The sequence below is a fragment of the Harpia harpyja genome, chromosome 11 (assembly GCF_026419915.1).
Source record: "Harpia harpyja isolate bHarHar1 chromosome 11, bHarHar1 primary haplotype, whole genome shotgun sequence".
Classification (NCBI taxonomy): domain Eukaryota; kingdom Metazoa; phylum Chordata; class Aves; order Accipitriformes; family Accipitridae; genus Harpia; species Harpia harpyja.
In genome coordinates this window covers 20,443,152-20,462,525 of record NC_068950.1, presented here as the reverse complement: position 1 = coordinate 20,462,525, position 19,374 = coordinate 20,443,152, and the positions used below count along the sequence as shown (strand labels likewise).

Below are 19,374 nucleotides of genomic sequence, written 5' to 3'. Positions count from 1 at the left end.
GGGATGGTTTTAAATGCATCTGTAAAAATAAATTATTCATTAAGAGATGCTGAAGAGATTTACTAAAAGCGTAAACAGCTGAGCTTCATACAAGAGTTAAAAAAGACACAGGACAAATTAAAAGGCTGGAAGCATTGTCAGACAAACCCGTTATTGCTATGCACAAGGGAAAAAACACCCAGTTTGGAAGGCTGGCTACATACAACTGTGCCACAACCATGGCTGATAATGTCCCTATCGCTCCAGGTGAAGTAAAACACACTTAACAATAAATTCCGCATAATCCTTAAAGAAATGTCTAAATATCTTAGAAATCAGTGCAAGACAACATCTTGTGATATCATACTGCAGGTGTTAGATGCACATTCGCAAGCTGAAAAAATACATCTGTACTATATAGTTTAAAATCTGTACTACCCCAAAGATGATGAAATGAATGAAGCACTATACAGAATCAGAACAGAAACACCAGCCATATTTAACAGGCTTTCTGTGATCCTCTGACTAGCATTACCTTTGAGTCCTGAAACCACGCATGACAGCAGCGAGCAATCCCGGATCCCTGGGTCCAGAAGCAAAGCAGCTAGCAGCCAGCACACTCACTTCAGAAGCAGGCCAACACTCAAGTTCACAGCTGTTTCTATGTTTTACATTAAACCACCACTGGCTAAAACATGCAAGACTCATTCCTGGTTTTGGAGCATCCTCAATGACTAGCTGTACAGTAAGTGCTCTATTTGCAGGCTGCTCGCTGCTCCTCTTCTGAAGTCCTCCTTACCTCCATGAACTTCACAAGCAGCCCACATACCTAACACATGTTCTGAATTTCAGTCAGGGCAAGTACTGGAAGTTAACTGCTGCAAAGACAACTCCTTTTTTGGATCTGCTCTCAGATGAAGACAAAAAGGGTACAGAAGAAGGGCCTCTACAGGAGAGAAAGCTATGCATTTTCCCACCACAAGTTTTTACTTACTTTAGAATTAACTTTAAGTTCACCTGTGATATTTTTGCCTTCCAGCTTTCCGGGAATCAATAATTTTGTAAACTGTATACAGCGGTGACAGAAGATTAAAATGAACTGAAAAAGACTGTTTCACCAACACTTCACAGCATGTAATTCAAACCTCTCCCAAAGATTTCAGCAAGCATCTAATCTACAAGCTTTACATGTACATTTATGACACTGTAAAGTAATTAATCTGGTCCAACACAGATCTAGCTATTAAATAAGACAGAAGTAACTTCGTTATAAATCATTCCAAGCAGATTAAAGCAAAGAGGCTTGAATGCAAACTCCCAAATGCCAGATGATGCAATTAGTCTATTTACTTTGTCACCCATAATCAATAGTGAGAAGTCAATAATATCACAAGATTAACTACGTGCAATCAGGTCTTAACGTGATTGTTCATAGTATTTTGTTACAAATTCCTCTTTTTAGTGACTTGTTGAAAATTTTATAACAAATTTCCTTCCATAAGCATGTGTTCTGTTTGCCCAACAGGGAATAAGGGTACTTGAAATATACTGCATATCTCCTAGCTACAGAAATCATGACTGAATCACAGTTATGTTTCACGTGCCAGCGACAAACACACAGGATTACCTTCACCAGAGAAGCAACTCATTTTAATAGCATTGCTTCTCTTCAGCTTAACTAACCTGACAGGAAGAATCCTTTTAATATACTAAAAAGGAAACAGGTAGTGATGTTGTACTTCAATCTAGGGCTGAGTTCCTTCCTGTGTGGCCGGGGGGGTCAAATGGTGATAAATACAGCAAATCAGCGCTTTAAAGGCTGCCCTTATCACCACTTCGGTATTTTGGTCAGTTATTTTCATCTCTGTTGCAAAGCACATGGAACGTAGCTAGACTGAACAAACTTTCTGGAAATTAGTCAGTTAACTCCTATGACTATCCATAGTATTAACCTGCACAAGATAATCCCCCACTACACATCATTCCTAAGCACTACTCCTTGGGAATCAGGAGGAATTTTTGGATAAGCCCCAAATAACCAAAAAAATTCCTTTGGAGGTAGAGAAGAAGTTACTGCAGTTTGGCTTTTCCCAGGAGACTTTCCAAGGTAACATGAACTCATCCATTCAGCACAGATGTTTGGAACAATGTCAAACTTCAGAAAGCAACAAGGCATTTATGGCGATACAACTGAATGTAGGGCTAGTGTAAATGCAGGATATTGTACTAAGTTTATTAAATATGAGGGGGTTTTGCATGCATGAACAAATTGCCTCACCAAATTGTCTCTGTGGACAAATATACTAGACTGGCTATGTTTTGCGCAACTGAGCTGAACTCTGGTGCAGAAAAAAGAAAGGTATGGGTGAGCTATATGGCTCTATCTTACAATTCAGAAGATACCCCAGGTCACAGTAAAATGAGCAACTGACTTCTTGTACTCTATTTTTCATTTGAGTTTCCCATACCCTCACAGGCCTTCAGATGAACTCTAAAATGTTAGATTTTTTTCTTCTTTGGAAACAAGTTTCTATGGTGGGGATGAGATTCTACTTGGCTAATTCTTGTAGATCCTAGAAGACACTGTGATAAGTCAACCAAAAAAAGATTTTTAGGTGGCTAGAATTCCTTAATTTGTTCTCAAATTATTTTTTTTACTCCAATAACTGTTATGTTGAATACAAGATATCTATGACAAAGGCAGTATCTCTACCCTTACAGTGAAAATCGCTAAGTGTTCTTTGAGAAGTCATCTACCCAAACATCAGATATTTATAAATATATCTTCAAATTCTGAAATTAAAGAATAAGTATTCTTAGTATAGTCTTTCTTCCAGTATCAAAAAGGAAAAAAAAAACAAACCAACCAACCTGGGGGGCTTTAAGTTCTTACTTTAGAGCTGTCAGACATTGCTTGTAAGTTCCCCTCTTTCCACAACACAAAAGTTTTCCTTCCTCTGCCTGAGTTTTTCACAGCCCACAAACTAATGACTGTTTTCTACTGCATTTTATCTCTCTCAAGACAGCCCAAGTCCAACATTTCAAATACAGACATTTCTACAACACTGCAACACTGAATTGTCTCCTAGATAGCCTTGAAAGTAAAATATTTTCAACTTCATTCTTCCTGATCTAGTGGAGCTGCAAATATCCACTTAACATCTAATCATCCAAAGTGTCTACCTTACAGATTAACGTATCATTCACTGTAATTTCTGCATCTCAAGCTTGTAATACAACTTTATACAGGAAATATATCCAGTACGTTCAGCAAAATTACCATGCATGCGTGACCTTTCTCAAGATGCGATGCTGCCATTGCAAACCACTTCAAAGGTGGCAAAAGTTTACCATTCAGTTGGTGCAAGGAGTTAAAAAAACTAAGAAACAGTTTTTCCAATATCAAGAATCAAATATTTGTGTGATTTAATGCACACGCACACCCCTCATCATCTTTTAGGAGATGTAGGTTTAACATCCTAAGTAGTTTTACCATTCAAGAAGTGATGCTCCTCACGAAATGCAGAGCAAAACAAAGCACATTCCACCGAAAGAACAATATTCTGAACTTCTGAATCTCAAAGCCAAGCAGGTATAGGTCTCACGGACAAAAAATGGAATTCGGGGCCAGTACTAGTATAACCCAGATTGGTAATTTACGTAAGGTAAACAGAAAAGGCGGGGGAGGGGGGAACCCCAACATATGGAGGATGCCTCACTTCCAGCGTTTCCCACTAGGCCTCAGCTCCTCACAGCCTCGTACAGCTACTGGCACCGCCACCGCCTGGGAGCCTCACCAGCCGGTGCGGCAAGGCAAACCCGGCAGCCGCGGGAGAAAGCCAACTGGTGAGAGCAGTGACGAGGAGACGCGGGCACCTGCAAGAGGGGCCCTGGCGGCCCGGCATCCCCCTCTGCCCTCCTGCCTGCCCCGGGCGCTGCTGGTGCGGTTCCCCTCAGCCCGCGGCGGCTGCCCGGGCGGGAGGGAACGGGGCAGAGGCAGCAGGCTGCCGCCTGGGCCGGTGGGCTCTCTCGACTCACTCCCGCAGGGCCGCGGATCCCAGTGACGACGCTATTTTTACTCAGCACTGTGTGAAACCCTCCAGACTGGGCCGTACCCCGCGGCTGCCCCGCGGAGCATCCCTCCGACACCAACCACCCAGGTGAGAGGAGAGCAGAGGAGCCTGGAGGAAACCCGCTGGAAACTACGAAAAACATCACGTAAAGAAGCTCGGCTTGCGGCACTAACTCGCAGAGCCCAGCCAGCGGCAGAGGCACGGGGGGCCGCGGCGAGCGGCACGACGGCCAGGCCGCACAGGCGGCCTGAGGCGCGCTGAGGTGGCCAGACGGCGCCACCGGGCAGGGCCCCCGGCGGCCCGCTCGTCTCTCGACGGAGGCGGCCGTGCTCCGCAGCGGGGCTAGCCGCCGCCGGCCAAGACGCCACAGCAGCCCTCAGCGAGCCGCTTCCCCAGCCGCCCCCACAGCGGCCCGCCCTGCCCCTCAGGCCGCGGGGCGGCGGGCAGGCGGCGATACCCTCGTGCGAGGCGCGGGCACCGCCGCGGCCCCGCCAAGGCCGGCCGCAGCCATGCCGCCCCCTCAGCGCGGCGCAGAAAGTTCCTCGCTCCCAGACCCATACCGCTCCGTCCCCCTGCGGCGGGCGGAGCGGCAGCTGCCGCGCCCAATAGCACTGCGAGCGAGAGCCCCGGCGACCAATGGGAGGACGCGGGACCCCGGGCAGACGCCCGCGCGGAGCGGCGGGGGGGAGCGCCTCCAGGAGAGCGGCCGCGGCCGCCGGGACCCCCCGCCCCGGCCCCGGCCCCGGCCCCGGGCCGCCCCGCTCACCGGGAAGCCTGGCTCCGCCTTCTCCTGGCGCGGGGGCCCGGAACCAGCCTCCTCTCCTCCTCGGCTTCTCAGGCGCGGGGCCGGGCCGGGGCTCCTGGCGGGCGGCTCAGGCACCCGCAACGGCCCCGACCTCCTCTCCGCCCCCTGCTGCTCCTGCCGGGCCCGCAAACATCCCGGCATCCCCGAGGAGGGAGGCGGGGCGGCCGCCGGGCCCCGCCTCGCACCGCCGCACCGCTCCCGGCCGGAGGCGAGGGGGTCCGCCGGCAGCGGCAGGGGCTGCCCTCCGCCGGGCCCGCGGCCTGCTGCCTGCCGGGCGGCGGCAGAAGTTTCCCTCTGGCGCTGGGCAGCCGGGACCCCGCCGCGCTCCGCCCCGCGCTGCCGGGCCGCCTCGTCCCGCGGGGTGACCGGCGCTGCCGGGCACGGCTCCGGCCCGGAACGCCGGCGCTCCGGCCGAGGGCTTGGCTGGCAACCAGCTATTAAAGCCAGCGTGCGTCCAGCGGCCCCGAGCGCCGGCCAGTTCCCTCCGCCTCCGTGTATGCGGGGGAACGGCAGCTCGTTTGAAAGTTACTTGGCTTGTAAATGTTTTGAGACGGGGACCGTTCATCTGACGCGTGTTTATACTATCAAGCACAACGGGGCCTTCATCTGCGCTGGCACTGCAGTAATACAGCAATCACGGAAAGCGTAGCACTCTCCTAGCAAAACCAGAAGCGTACGGCAGCAGGAGAAATACGAGCTCAGGCCTTAGACTGGTTCTTCTGCAGTTAGGTGAACAGCGCGGGTCTAAGGCTTTGGCCCAGCCTGCTTTAGAAAACACAGCGTGTCAAACAACGTACTTTTCATTTTCTATAGAAGTTGTGATGCTCAGCCTACAAGACACTAGGTATTGACTGAGTGTATCAGCTGGAAGTGACTCGAACTCCTTTTTGCTATGCTTGGAGAAATTAAAGTGACAGGAACAAAAAAGACCAGACTCTCAATGAGTCCTCTCCCACCAGCTTCTACTTTTGCAACAGCACTGGAGTTAAGTAGATAAAAAGTACTGAATTCCAGAATACTACTATTTTTCAGGTTCCTGAAAGTTTGGCCTGCTTCAGTCTGAGGAAAAGCAGTTAACTTCACAGAGAACAACAGAGGTCTTAAGAACCAGCGATAGGGAAAAAGTATGAAAGCTGACCACAATTTCCCCAGTAATATTATGGATTATTGTGATCAAATAGCTTCTTCCTTAGGTGTGGAAACTCTGTAAAAGAGAGATCTCTGGCACTCCAGTGAGAAAACAGTAATTTAAAACTATCTTGAACCAGATTTACTTGTATTTTTTCTAAAGCAAAGTCTCAGTTCTCACAAGGGTTGGGTTTGGTTGGGGTTTTTTTTCCCCTGTAACAGGTAAAGTTGTACTTGATTTAAGTCTCTTGCAGAATAAATAGGAAATGGGCCACTGTGTCTGGGAAAAGTCTATTCACCTCCCTCTGTACAAAATTATACTATCTGCTTTTGAGGCAAACTTTTCAGCTTTGAGAAGTCTGCAGTGTGTTCGGTGATACAAAGTCTAACAAAGTTTGAAAGGAAATTTTTTTTGTTGGCTCTCATTTCGCTGATGTTAACACATTTATTAGTCATTCTGCACATTTCCTCATTATTAGCATTGGGTTATTTGATGTCACTAGCCAAATACAGTGACAAGGTGACTGCTCTGCCTCTGGAATCAGATATACCCTATAATCTTCCCTTTTGAAGTGCATTTTGTATTTCTTTAAAAAGTACAGCCCAAAAGAATAAATTGGAATCATGATTAAGAGGGTTTTTTTGGTGGATAAACTATCTTGCAAAAGCAGTTTCTTGGACAAGAATTCCCTGGATTGTTTTCTTGTAAAAAGTGCAATACTTTAGGTTTCCCCACATACCAAAGAGTGAAAACTTGATAGATCTGCCATATAGTGTTAAGAAGTTACTCAATTAGCAATTCCACTGAATGTTTTCCATCTCCAAAAGTCCCTTTAGTCTCAACCAGAAATTTAGTTGCATGAGACAGTCATGTATTTGCAAAACCTTTGCTGGAAAAAGGAGGGATTGATATTTGATGTGTAGCTGATCACAAAATATCAAGTCTTACTAGGTATCGGTTTTTTGCAAGTAAAGGCCATTACTACTATAGTATCCAGCTATTGCTGTTTTCTAGATTCTCTCAGATGGAAAATGAGCAGCTCACAACCACTGGGGGAGAACAGGGAGCATTTGAAGCTTTCTCTACGTTCATACATTAGAAGAGAATAACCCAGAGTTTTTTCTCACTGTCTTCCTTTTCTTAATTTGACTGTATTGGGCTTTTTTGCCTTTCTTCCTATTTTTATATTCACTGAGCTTACTTACTTTCTTTTTCCTTGATTTTCTCCATGCTGTTATTTCACTGTACATTTCTATAATATTTTGGCTTCTCTGTTTAGTTGCCCAAATCCAACGGCTACTTTAGCATGACATTACCACTTGCTGCAGCATCTTCTCTTTCCTGTATTCCCACCTTATCCTTCTTAGAGGATGGTTGTTTCCATTTCCTTATTGGCGTTTGAGAATCAGAAAACTTAAAAATGAAGAGGCTGCTTCAGATAATTAGTCCATCATCATAAGCTGGCAAAAAGCCTTTAATAGAAATGTAACTACAGTGCACCCATTAATTATAAATTTGCAAAGTGACAAATCTTCCACATACCACAGAAGATTGTTTTCAGACCTGTGCTGTACAAATGTTTATTTATAGAAGGATGTTTTTCTTTGCTTTTCAATGCACATTTTTAGTTAAATAAATTAATCTAGTATTCCCTGTAATGGAGCCTTTGTATCAAACAGAATCAGAAAGGCAGAAGAGGCTCCAGAAGATCCAGTAGCCTTAGGGATTGTTAAGGAGCAGGCTTATCTGTGGCAAATGCTTCTCTTGGAGGCTGGAGGGCACACTGCCTAACCAGCTAGCAAAGGATTAGAGAAAATGGACAAAGACATGCTGGAATTAGGGATCTGTGAGGGAGAACATGGCTTGTTCCTAAGTCTTATCAACTCCTGAAGGTGTTGCCAGCAAATGCTCTACACCTGGAATCAAACAGGCCAGAGGCAGAAGGAATGAGGACCTCACTATTTGTGAATTGATGCTGCACTTCACTAGCCTTGCTTTTATAAATTTATTTACATATCAATATTAATTTAAGAAAGCTCCACCAGTCTTTTTCTGATCATTGAAATCTATATAATTGAAATCTGTGAATATATATAGCCTATAAATATGGCCAGGGTTCAAGGATATAAAAAATATCAAGTGATGACAAAGGATATTATTTGGAATGGCAATGTTACGCTTGGATTGTCACTGAACTAGAAAACGGTGTCCTTTGCTAGGACTAAGCTACTGGACTTAAAATCAGCTAGAGACTGTTGGGTAACAATATAAAAGTCAACTGGGAACTCAAATGTTTAGACCTGCTCCCCTGATGGTTCCTAACTTGCTCTCCGCTATTATCCAGGCCTCTGTACATCTAGATGCTTGAGATGTTCACTAACAGAATAAACTTAAGACTCAGGAAAAATATAGATTTCAAAACTCTAAAACTTTTAGGCCAAAGAGCTCACTAGGACAGGGGAGGATGGGAATAGATGTCTTTGGGGTCACAGAGGTAGGAGCATAACATAACAACTCACTGGTTAACAATTCTTCAGGTTCTTCAAATCAATAAACTACAGGAATTTAATCAAAAGGAGCAGCTGCTTTAAGCAACTAATTCCTTGAAGCCTGAAAATTCAGGCTTCAAGTTTCCCCTCTATCCTGGTTCTTTGTTACTAACAGTAAAAAGGCTAGAATAGCTGCCTGTGTGTGACTTGGTAGGGGAAATCAGAAAGGCTGTGAAGGCAGGAGTAAAGAGAGAGATCCATTATATCCACACTGGATAAATATTATGATAGGGCCTTATGCAGAACTTAAGCTTTTAGGTACATAATAAATCATTAAATGGAGCAATTCATCAGAGGAGCTTGGAGAACTCCTGATTTGGACCGAGCAGGGCACCAGAACTTCTTCAGAACTTCCATATCAAAGAACAGCTTCAGAATTTTGATCATTATATATTCAAATTCAACACCCTTGTAGAAGTGAAAAGGCCAAATAAATTTACCATAGCAACAGTGAATGTTGAAAAGAGGACTACGTAAGATCAAGGACATTTGTTAAAAGTAAATTAAAAGGAGTAGCCAAAGGGGAAAATTACCTGTGTTAGAATTTCTGAGTAAGCATCTATTATCTATCAAAGCCAGTAAGAGGACCTCCAAAAGACTAGCAGTGCTCCACATGAAAATAAAGGATAGTATTAACAAAAAGGCACTCCTAAAAAAATACTGTGTTCAGATGAGGAAAACAGAAAATAGCAAAACCTCTGGCAGGCTAAATGTAAAACTGTAAAAGGCAGGCCAAAAGCATTTGAAGGAAAATGTTGGTAATGGTATGAAACTTTATTGTAAAACCTCTTCCAAACACATTAGAAGCAGGAAGCCTGCTGTTGTAGACTTTGCAGGGCCCATAAATGATCATGATTTAAAGACAGAAGGATTCAACAAAGATAAGGATAGAGAAATTGTTTGCTTATGTAGATATCATGAGAGATTCCTACAGGGGAGCCCTTTATACCACACAAACTTATAAGAGTTTTTGGAAAGGTATATAGAAATGGTGAGCTTGGATGATATAAGATTCCTGTACTTCAAAAAAACTTCTTGACAAATCTTCACTAAATCTTCTTAAAGAAATTAAGCTGCCTTGCAATAAGAGAAAAGGACCAGGACTTAGCTAATAACTGATTTCAGATAGGAAAAAAATTAGAAATAAATAATCCACAATGAAGAGAAGTTTCTACTAGAATTTACAGGGATGTGTGCTCGGTCCATTGCTGGTTACATACTTTTTATAAATAATAAAGAGATAATAAGATGACCAAGTCTGCCAGTGGTACAAAATTATGCAGGATAATAATAATAAAAAAAAACCCAACCCAAACAAACAAAAAAAACCCCACCAAAACCTAGAACTGGAAAACAGGAGGGATGAAAAGGAAAATTAATGGTAAGCAAAAACTTCTATAAGAGGAAAAACGTGTGGAAAACTTCAGGTTAAACAGAAATGACTAAATGAGATATGAACCTCATGAAGTTCAACAAGGCCAAGTGCAAGGTCCTGCACAGGGGTTGGGGCAATCCCAAACACAAATACAGGCTGGGCAGAGAATGGATTGAGAGGAGCCCTAAGGAGAAGAATTTGGGGGTGTTGGTTGATGAGCTCAACATGACCTGGCAATGTATGCTTGCAGCCCAGAAAGCCAACCGTATCCTGGGCTGCATCAAAAGAAGTGTGACCAGCAGGTCGAGGGAGGGGATTTTGCCCCTCTACTCCCCTCTTGTGAGACCCCGCCTGGAGTCCTGTGTTCAGCTCTGGGGCCCCCAACATAAGAAGGACATGGACCTGTTGGAGGAGGTCCAGAGGAGGGCCACAAAGGTGATCAGGGGACTGGAGCACCTCTGCTGTGAAGACAGGCTGAGAGTTGGGGTTGTTCAGCCTGGAGAAGAGAAGGCTCCAGGGAGAACTTATAGCAGCCTTCCAGTACCTAAAGGGGGCCTACAGGAAAGATGGGGAGGGGCTCTTTATCAGGGATTGTAGTGACAGGATGAGGAGTAATAGCTTTAAACTGAAAGAGGGTAGATTTAGATTAGATATAAGGAAGAAGTTCTTCACTGTGAGGGTGGTGAGGCACTGGACCAGGTTGCCCAGAGAGGCTGTGGATGCCCCATCCCTGGGAGTGTTCAAGGCCAGGCTGGATGGGGCTTTGAGCAACCCGGTCTAGTGAAAGAAGGTGTCCCTGCCCATGGCAGGGGGGCTGGAACTAGATGATCTTTAAGGTCCCCTCCAACCCAAACCATTCTATGAGATGACTGAAGGAAGATAGAAAATGGATATGTCAATTTATGAAAGGCATAAAGAAGAGAATCGTGATTGTTATTGTTTTATTGATTAATAATGATAAAAGAATAATCATTCTTTATCTCCCATAGTGAAAGAATGAGGTGCCATAAATTGAAATTAGCAGATAGGAGCTTTAAATGAAACAGATGAAAGCACTTTTCTATATGGTGCGGACTAAGTATGAGTGGATTAAAAAATTTCACAGAAAAGATCATAAATAACCATTTAAACTATAAATGAAAAAAATATGGGTATGACCACCAGCTTCAAATCTTTTCAGTTTTGAGACAACAAATACTGAGGGATGGGATAGCTTTATACTTTTTTCCAGAGATTTTGTTCACCTTTTACAAAGGTGAACTGTGTTATAATGAAAATAGAGGTATTCTTTTTCATATAAACATTGACATTTTTAAACATTAAGGAGATTGACTGTGCAATTGTATATTTAAAACAGGGCTTCTAAACCTGAAGGCTGACAGCTCAGTTTCAAGCGACAGCAGAGAACCCTAAACCCTTAGCAATGTTGGTGTGTGGGAAGGTATGGCTACATAGAAAAGTGTGAGAATATTGAGCTTAAGGAACCTAAAACCATGGCAAAATTTCACTAAGAAATAATTAATACAGTGTTGTCAGTGAACAAGTAGTTAACTCTGTCTATTTGACACCACAAACAATAATTATTCAAAAAGCTGGTGGTTCTAAATTTTTAATACAATATTTTGAAACAAAGATTTTAGTCCTTCATTCATTTAGGGTCCCAAAAACATTATTAATACAATGTACTGTTTCTGATTCCTCCATAGTTTTGGGGGTTTTTTTGTCATGTGCAGGAAACTTCTGCCATTTATGAAAAACAGAGTATGGATACCAAAAGTGGGAGCAAACTGAAAATTACAGTCTACTTCCAGATTGAAAACTGCCAAAATAAAATCTAAAAGACATTCATCCAGCCAAAGATCACTGAAATAACACAAAATAAGGCATAAGTATAGGAGATTCAAACAACAAAGGTTAAAAGAGGATTTTCACCAGTAGGCCCTGGTCAGCATAGTGAGCATACCAAGGCCTGGCAGGAAGCCTAAAAGGCACTGTTTGGATAGAAATTATTATAGTTAATAATTATGACTTTGAACTTTTGCGATTTGTGGAACTGCCTTCAGGATTTGGCACAAGGGGCATGAAAATGGCACCTCAGAGCAGTTGATGGTTTCTGTAACAAATACCCATGCAGGAGAGTGCTCCACTGGACAGAAGTTTATTGTGTTTTCCCAGGCACTGCCCTTTCTAGCAGAACTCATTATGATCTCTCAACGGCGAGGCCTGGATGCAGCAGCATCATTCCCAAGGAGTCAAGGCCAGTTTTGCTCTATCAATTAGCTGCCAGTTTGGCTGCAGCAGCAGCATGGGCAGTACACGCTCCTGCCACGGCGCTGACCGTGTAACTTTTATGACATGATTAGCAGCCTGAAACCGTGGATCTATTTCTAAACCTGAATGTTCTCGTTGGCAAGGCAATGCCTGATGGTACAACTAGCCTCTTAATTTTGTTCTTAAAAATTGAGATTAAAAAAACTGTCCTCTATGCAATATCTTTTCCTAAAATTTGGTGCTATATACATAATCACAGCAAAATACGTTTCTCTTTTTCAAAATTTTCCTTTGCTCTATCGCAGTTATTTCCATGTATTATCATAATACATGTATTTTTGTTTAACTGAAGGAAGAAAATATTTGTATGTTTACTATAGTTATCACAATAAGCCCAATCTAGCTTGCTCTCTGGTAATAAAGAAAACCAAAGTTTGGTGCAGGATAATTGACCACAGGCTGATCTCAGTACAGGGCAGGCTATGCTGCCCATCCAGAGTCCCATTCCATTGGAGCTAGATGAGCAGGCTTCAGGTTTTTTACACCCCGCTGCATCCACATCTTCCTTCAGTATGTCCTAGCATTCCCCATGTTCCTTGAGGGCAGGGCTACTCTCCCTTATTTTAGAAACTTTGGTAATAGACTACCCAGCTAGCAAGTTCAAATTGAGTTTAGAGATATTTGTGCCACGCTTGAGTTACACACAATAGCAGTGACTCTGTTGAAGAACCCAGAAATGGACATACTTGTCTGTATTATATCTTACTTCATTTGTTCCTATTTAACAAATATTAATCACAAACCCTTATACATCAAGCTACTGTTCTTATAAAAAATGTTTTTTTTGTTTTGTTTTTTTTTTTGCTAGGACATCCTCTATGTCTATCTAAAGGTCCAATCCATTTTTAACATTACAAATTTCTTGGTCTCAGTAACTCTGTGACAATGAACCTCTAATTAGTGACTGGAAAGTATTCCCTTTATATATTTTTTTAATTTTCCACCTTATAAGTTAATTGATTACCCTGTTCTGAATGCCAGAATCTGACTACTAGTACATTTTTCCAATAGTAGAAATTATCTAACTTGTGTCTACTATGACCCTTCATGCATGAGGTTCTTTCACACAAAAACAGAAACATATTCATATAAAAGAAACTCTTACAGAAGTGGGTAAGCCTTTCAGCTTCCAAATAATTATTCTGTCTGTTTGTCCAAGGCAGTAGTGTTTACGATATGACACAGGATTAGAAACTGCCTTCAAGTCTATAAACATACTTGCCAATAAAACCTATAAACTGTATGTTTGGTGTCACTGAGGTCCAGATTCTTAGCTAGTGTAAGTCACTGTAGCTGCTCTGACTTCAGTGGAGTCATGCTGATTTACACAGCTGAAGACCTGGACCTTAGCTGTTGGATCTGGGAATTTTAACCAGAAAAAGAAAAAAATTCAGTCAAGTTTGTCCTTCAGTAATTCATAGCTGCCAGAAATTGTGTTATGCTTGAGTCGTTATTACTATAAAACTACAAAGCAAAAATACAGTAAATTATTAAAGAAAATCCATGGCTGTTACGTATTAAGTCAAATAAAATAAATATCCATGTTTAAGGATCCATATGCAGAATCACATTAGCCTCAGTAGTGTCCAGAAAATGAAGTAGTGTCTAAAAATTTTACTGAAACCTTAACCATAACTTTTATTTCCCCCCTCCACCTGACTAAATGCGCAGGTAGATCAGACATCCATACTGTTGTATTCTTTAGTGTTGAATCCCTGAGGAATCCATAGAAGCAACTTATTATTTTTACATAGCAACACAGGTAAAATTTAGAAGAAAGGTTGTAAAATCTGTTGGGATTTTCCAATGGAAAGTGATAGATAAGAGCATTTCTTGGCTATTTAGCACAAAAGTAAATCATAAAGCCACAGACCTCATGGAGGTGCATATTCAAATGTACTGTGCTGTCCACTGTATCATACCAGGTGATACAACTGGACAGCTATTCAAAATGCACAAGTCAGGTCATCTTACCTGAATTCAACAAACGTACACCTTTGTAGAAAGGCAGCCGGAGGTTCACGATTACTTAAACACCATTTAGTGTTTACATTTAGTCCTGATACAAGACAAAGAGGTATATACATTGCACATAGGCTCTTTGCCCAGAGACTAATATAAGTCCTTGCAAATGTTCTGAATTCCAGTTTTACTTGATAAATTTCATTCAAATAGCTTTATTCAGTCTTTCCATATAAGCTTGACCAAATTTCTTAATCTCTTGTTCCAGCCTTTCAGCTAGAAATAAAACGAAGATAAAACAGCATTTGTTCCCCTAGCATCCTTTCTCTTGGCCTGTGTCACAACTGGTTAGAGTGCAGCTCTTCCAAATAAGAATTGTCTTTCACCATGTCTTTGCACTTTGCCTGGTAGAATGGAGCCTATGCCTGTGCTGCAATGGAAATGAATAATAATTTATGATGATATTGGAAGGGTGTTGACAGAAACAGAGCTAACGGCACTAGTGGGGAATAACTGCATTTATAGTAAAAATAACTATTGTCAGTCAAAAAAGGCAAAACTAATTTCCAGTGTTTAATCTTTATTAGCCAGAACTCCCAGTGGAAAGAACATGATTTTCAGTGGCAATTTTGCTAGAATAAGGACTGCAGAATTTTTCTACTGACTTCAGCAGACTTTGGAGCTAGCTTTAAAGAAAAACAAAAATCCACAGAAGTAAAATAAATATTGTTGGCATTTTACAATAAAATGGGAGTGCATTTTATAGGTGGCTAGCAGCTTGTAATTACCCTTAGTAAAACTAATCCTTTCCCTGTGCTTATTAAAATGTTCATGTATCAGCAAGCTGTGAAAAGGACTCACCACCAATCTCTTAACTTGCGCTAAAACTGAGAAACATCCACTTGAGTCATAGTTCCCAGTGCCAGTCCTATTTCTTTGCGTGCTATTGGAATTCAAAGCCTCTGAGGGAATTAAAACTAACACATTAGTTCCTAATTAAATCCAAAAGGGATGTGAAATGTAACTGAATAACTTTATAGTATTTCTTGGGAATATGGTCTCAGGAGGATAAGGAAGGAGCAGTGGGTTTCAATTAATGATTTTCCCTCTTCTAACACAAAGAAAATGTCTGCAATGTTCTTTTGACCCCCCTTAATTTGTTCAAGGGGAGCATTTGACTCTTCAAGCTTTCTCCTGCAAATGTGTTCTTAAAAGTTGCTGCATGTTTGTAATAATTTAGTAGGATAAAGAAGTACAGTCATTGCTATTGCAGTCCTTTTTTCTTCAATTAGTATTTCTAATCACATTAGACATGTTTTCAGTATCCAGAGAGGATGCCTGATCCCTACAGCTATCGTGAACCATTAACTTTAATTAAAATTTACAAGTCTAATGTTGTTACATCTGCTAAAAGCATTAACTGCCATGTTAATTACCAAAATGTTAATGTTGCATTAAAATATGAATGTTCCCTTTTGACAGTTCATCTGTAGTTTAATTATTTATTTTTGGTGGAATATCTCCTAAAAAAAGAAAAAGGCATAAAAGCATAAATGCTGACTGAAATAAGGAGACGTAATGGGAAAACTTCATCTAAATACAAAACTTAATAGTTCAGAATACCAATTGTTAGCAGAAACTCATTTGTATTCTTTGCTGCATCTAAAATAAATACATGGTGCTTGTGTCATGTCTAAGATGTTATTTATAATTGCAGCACATTCTTTTGCTATAACTTTGTAGGGATATCTAATCTGTGGGACACAGTTCTTAAATCCCCATAGCTGAGCATTGTCATTGTTTTGGCCCTACAATAGAAACTTCCCCCAAAACAAGATTTCAGGACTTCACATCAAAAACTTCTATTGAATTTCAGAAGGTTTCCCCATATAACTCATTTCAAAATAGATTTACAAAAGAAGATGTCTAGAACTCAGTCCTGAAGTTACTGTACTCCCTGTCCCAAGAGTACAGGATCAAAGTGTAAGACTTTTTAAATCACTACAATTAACAGCAGGTATAGCAAAGTATTTGCAGTAATTCATCTAAAGGAAACAGAAATCTCTGGTTAAAGTAAAGCTGTCACTTGCAATATTTCATGGTAAGATACTCCTCTATCATATTATTCTTAAAGGCACTGTCATTTAAATGAATGAGAAAGTTCTGACAAACCAATGTTAAATATAATTGTTACATGTTTCTCTCACATTGAATAATTATTTTAATGGCTGAAGTTAAGTCTGCCAAGTAATTTCTTAATGTGATTGTAAATAGGTACTGTTAGATTTCACGCCAGAATCTATTTTTTTAATTTACATGAGGAAACCTTCATTTTGCCTGTAGATCTATGTTACACATCAGATGCACATTCCTCACTCTGTACTCTGTTGAATGTTGGAAGTAGGCAGCTGTTTAGTGGCAAGTGCATGATTGTTTTTGTAGGGTGGGGGAAAATATCTTTTTAGAGATCAGATGTCCAGCTGACAAATTTAGATGGTTTATTAGAATACTAAAATTTTAAAATATCTACAAGTCACAGTCTTCAGAATACATTTCAAATTACTGTTCCAAGCTTGAGCATTTTCTAAAGAAACTAGATCTGTAAGTTCCTTCTCATAATCTGAAAATGACAAATTTGCATAGACTACTGCAAGTTGTCAGTGGACTGTCAGCTACCAGGACAGCATGTATAGCATAACACCTCGTGTTTCACCACAGCCTGCTCTTTTCTGATGTCTGGATTTTCTCTCAGCTCTATGGTGGAATTAGGTAGTTCCACTCATAAAATAGGAGTTTTCATATAATATATTTAGAGCTCTTCTTAGAGGTAGGCATTGTACCCTTCTAATTGGATTCTCCAATCAGAAAAGTTGCATTCAGTTGTCTTTCCAAGTTCACATTTTAGGAAAATGCTGCAATAAAGCATCATTTGTCTTCCACAGAGTTTGGAGGACTCATCTCCATATCCACTTGCAGTATCTTTAATAAAGGACCATGAAATGAACTGTTCTGAAGCAGAGGAAAGCTCTGCAGTCTCCCAGACCTGCAGAACCAAAGTTGGTCTGAGAGTTCATGGAATCTATCCCACTCCCCCCCCCCCCCAAAAAAAACCCCAAAGAAACAAAAAGCCCTTTCAAGTTCAGACAGTGTAAAACCCAAGCTATGGCTGGTTATGTTCTTGTAGGTTTGAGCCATACTGCATTCACATTCAGTAGGACTAGTGTTAAGGCTTACTCTGGTATGCTCTGATCCCAAGGCTTTTTAAAATACTACTTCAAACAGAAAATATTTCCATTTAAAAATAATAGTTATTATTATTTTGAAGAATATAGCAAGTTGCTAAAAAAATGTTTTCTAATAGTCTGCCAGAAGGCAACCTATCTCCTGGGCTTTGTTTGCCTTTATAGATTTCATTGCCTGCAGCAATACTTCTTAAAGTCAAGTTTACAGAAACTTGTCTCTCTTGGGGGGATGAATACCTTCCAAAGCTCCTTATTTATTTGGCAATATTCAAGCACTCTAGAAGAGACAAGAAAATACTTCAAATTATTCATTTGCAGTTAACCTGATGTTAACTTTTGTGTTGCAGAGCTCTAACTTACATAACTTCTTGCAAAGTTCTGTATTACTAGGAGCATGGAATTCACTCACCCGTCTCTCTTTTGGAGTCTTCCAGTTCTTACAGCATGGGGAAACTATTTAACTCCTTTTTTCCCTGAGGAAAAATAGAAACACGTTTTTTATTTGGTTGCTTGTGGCGGCTTGCTTGACTGTCATAAAGCAGAACGTGAAGGAGAGTGCTGTACAGCCACTGAGACACACAGGCAAGAAGCTTCTCTTTTCATTTCTGCAGTTATAACTCCTTTTATTTTGTGAAATGTAAATTAACCCCATAAAGTAGCTCCAGCAAAAACGTTGCCTTTTCTCAGTCATTCTGATTAGGGGAATGCAGGGTCTTATTCAAGGGTGTAGCATTAAGGAAACAACACAGCATCTGTATTCAACAGGATCTGATTTGTCACAGAGTGCACACTAAAAAAAAAACCCCAAAATAATTTGTGTTTAACAGCAATGCCTGCCTTAAAATTTGCATATCTTCCTTCTCTGCCTACTTTTTAATCTTTTTTTCTTAGTGCATATACTATTAAATGGGAACTTTAAAAGATTTCTCTCATTCCCTTCACCAAACTTTTGGGTGGAGGATGCTTGTCTGAATACACTGTAGTAGCTGGCAATCAGCCTAGCACACCGTCCACTGAAAAACTACGTTATTGAACTGTAAACCAGTGGAGTTTTATTAATAGTTAATTAAAAGGCAAATGTAAGGGCATTATTTTATGATCTCTTTCAAGATATGTTCACAGCAGTTTTTATCAGACAGAACATCAGAAGCCAAGCTGCACGCTTTTGCCGTGCGTAACATTTTGATAAGTGACAGACTCAGCTTCAACAGTAAACCTTTTTTGACCTTTCTTGTGAATATACTTACATTCTTGAATGAACATAGCGAAAAGCGCTGCACTCTTAGAATTACAGTGGAGTTCTGAACATATCTCTGTTGCAGAATCACTGTTGTTATAAATCTAGATTTACTTTAAAGAGAACAATATTGATCGCACATACCTGATTTTGTCCACAGGGGAGCTCCAAGGTATGGGTACATAAGACCATACCTAGCATCAAGGATCTGATTTATATGGGACTACACTATCCGCCTGTTTAATTTAGGCACATGGTTTATGCACCTTTGTCATGGTTTAACCCCAGCCAGTAACTAAGCACCACGCAGCCGCTCACACACTCCCCCCCCTCCCCCCCCAGTGGGATGGGGGAGAAAATCGGGGGGAAAAAAAAAGTAAAACCCATGCGTTGAGATAAGAACAGTTTAATAGAACAGAAAGGAAGAAGCTAACAACAATAATAACAACAATAATAAAATGACAATAGTAATAATAAAAGAATTGGAATATACAAAAAAAGTGATGCACAAAGCAGTTGCTCACCACTTGCCGACCACTGCCCAGTTAGTTCCCGAGCAGCAATCCCCCCAGGCCAACTCCCCAGAGTTTATATACTGGGTATGACATCACATGGTATGGAATACCCCTTTGGCCAGTTTGGGTCAGCTGCCCTGGCTGTGTCCCCTCCCAACTTCTTGTGCCCCTCCAGCC

At 41.3% G+C, this 19,374-nt stretch overlaps 1 protein-coding gene across 3 annotated transcripts in view; it reads right to left on the bottom strand.

Moving 5' to 3' along the window:
• Nucleotides 1-5,352, bottom strand: part of NEK7 (NIMA related kinase 7) — a 79,718-nt gene extending 74,366 nt beyond the window's left edge. Inside the window, exon 1 of one of the 3 annotated variants that reach the window (XM_052800387.1) lies at nt 4,819-5,352. In XM_052800387.1, the coding sequence (XP_052656347.1) occupies nt 4,819-4,998 (180 nt within the window). In that variant the 5' untranslated portion in view covers nt 4,999-5,352. Of the gene's footprint in view, nt 1-4,132; nt 4,274-4,818 lie in introns of those variants that run through there. The other 2 variants (XM_052800390.1, XM_052800391.1) reach the window with 2 other exon arrangements.
• Nucleotides 5,353-19,374: the final 14,022 nt, after the last annotated feature.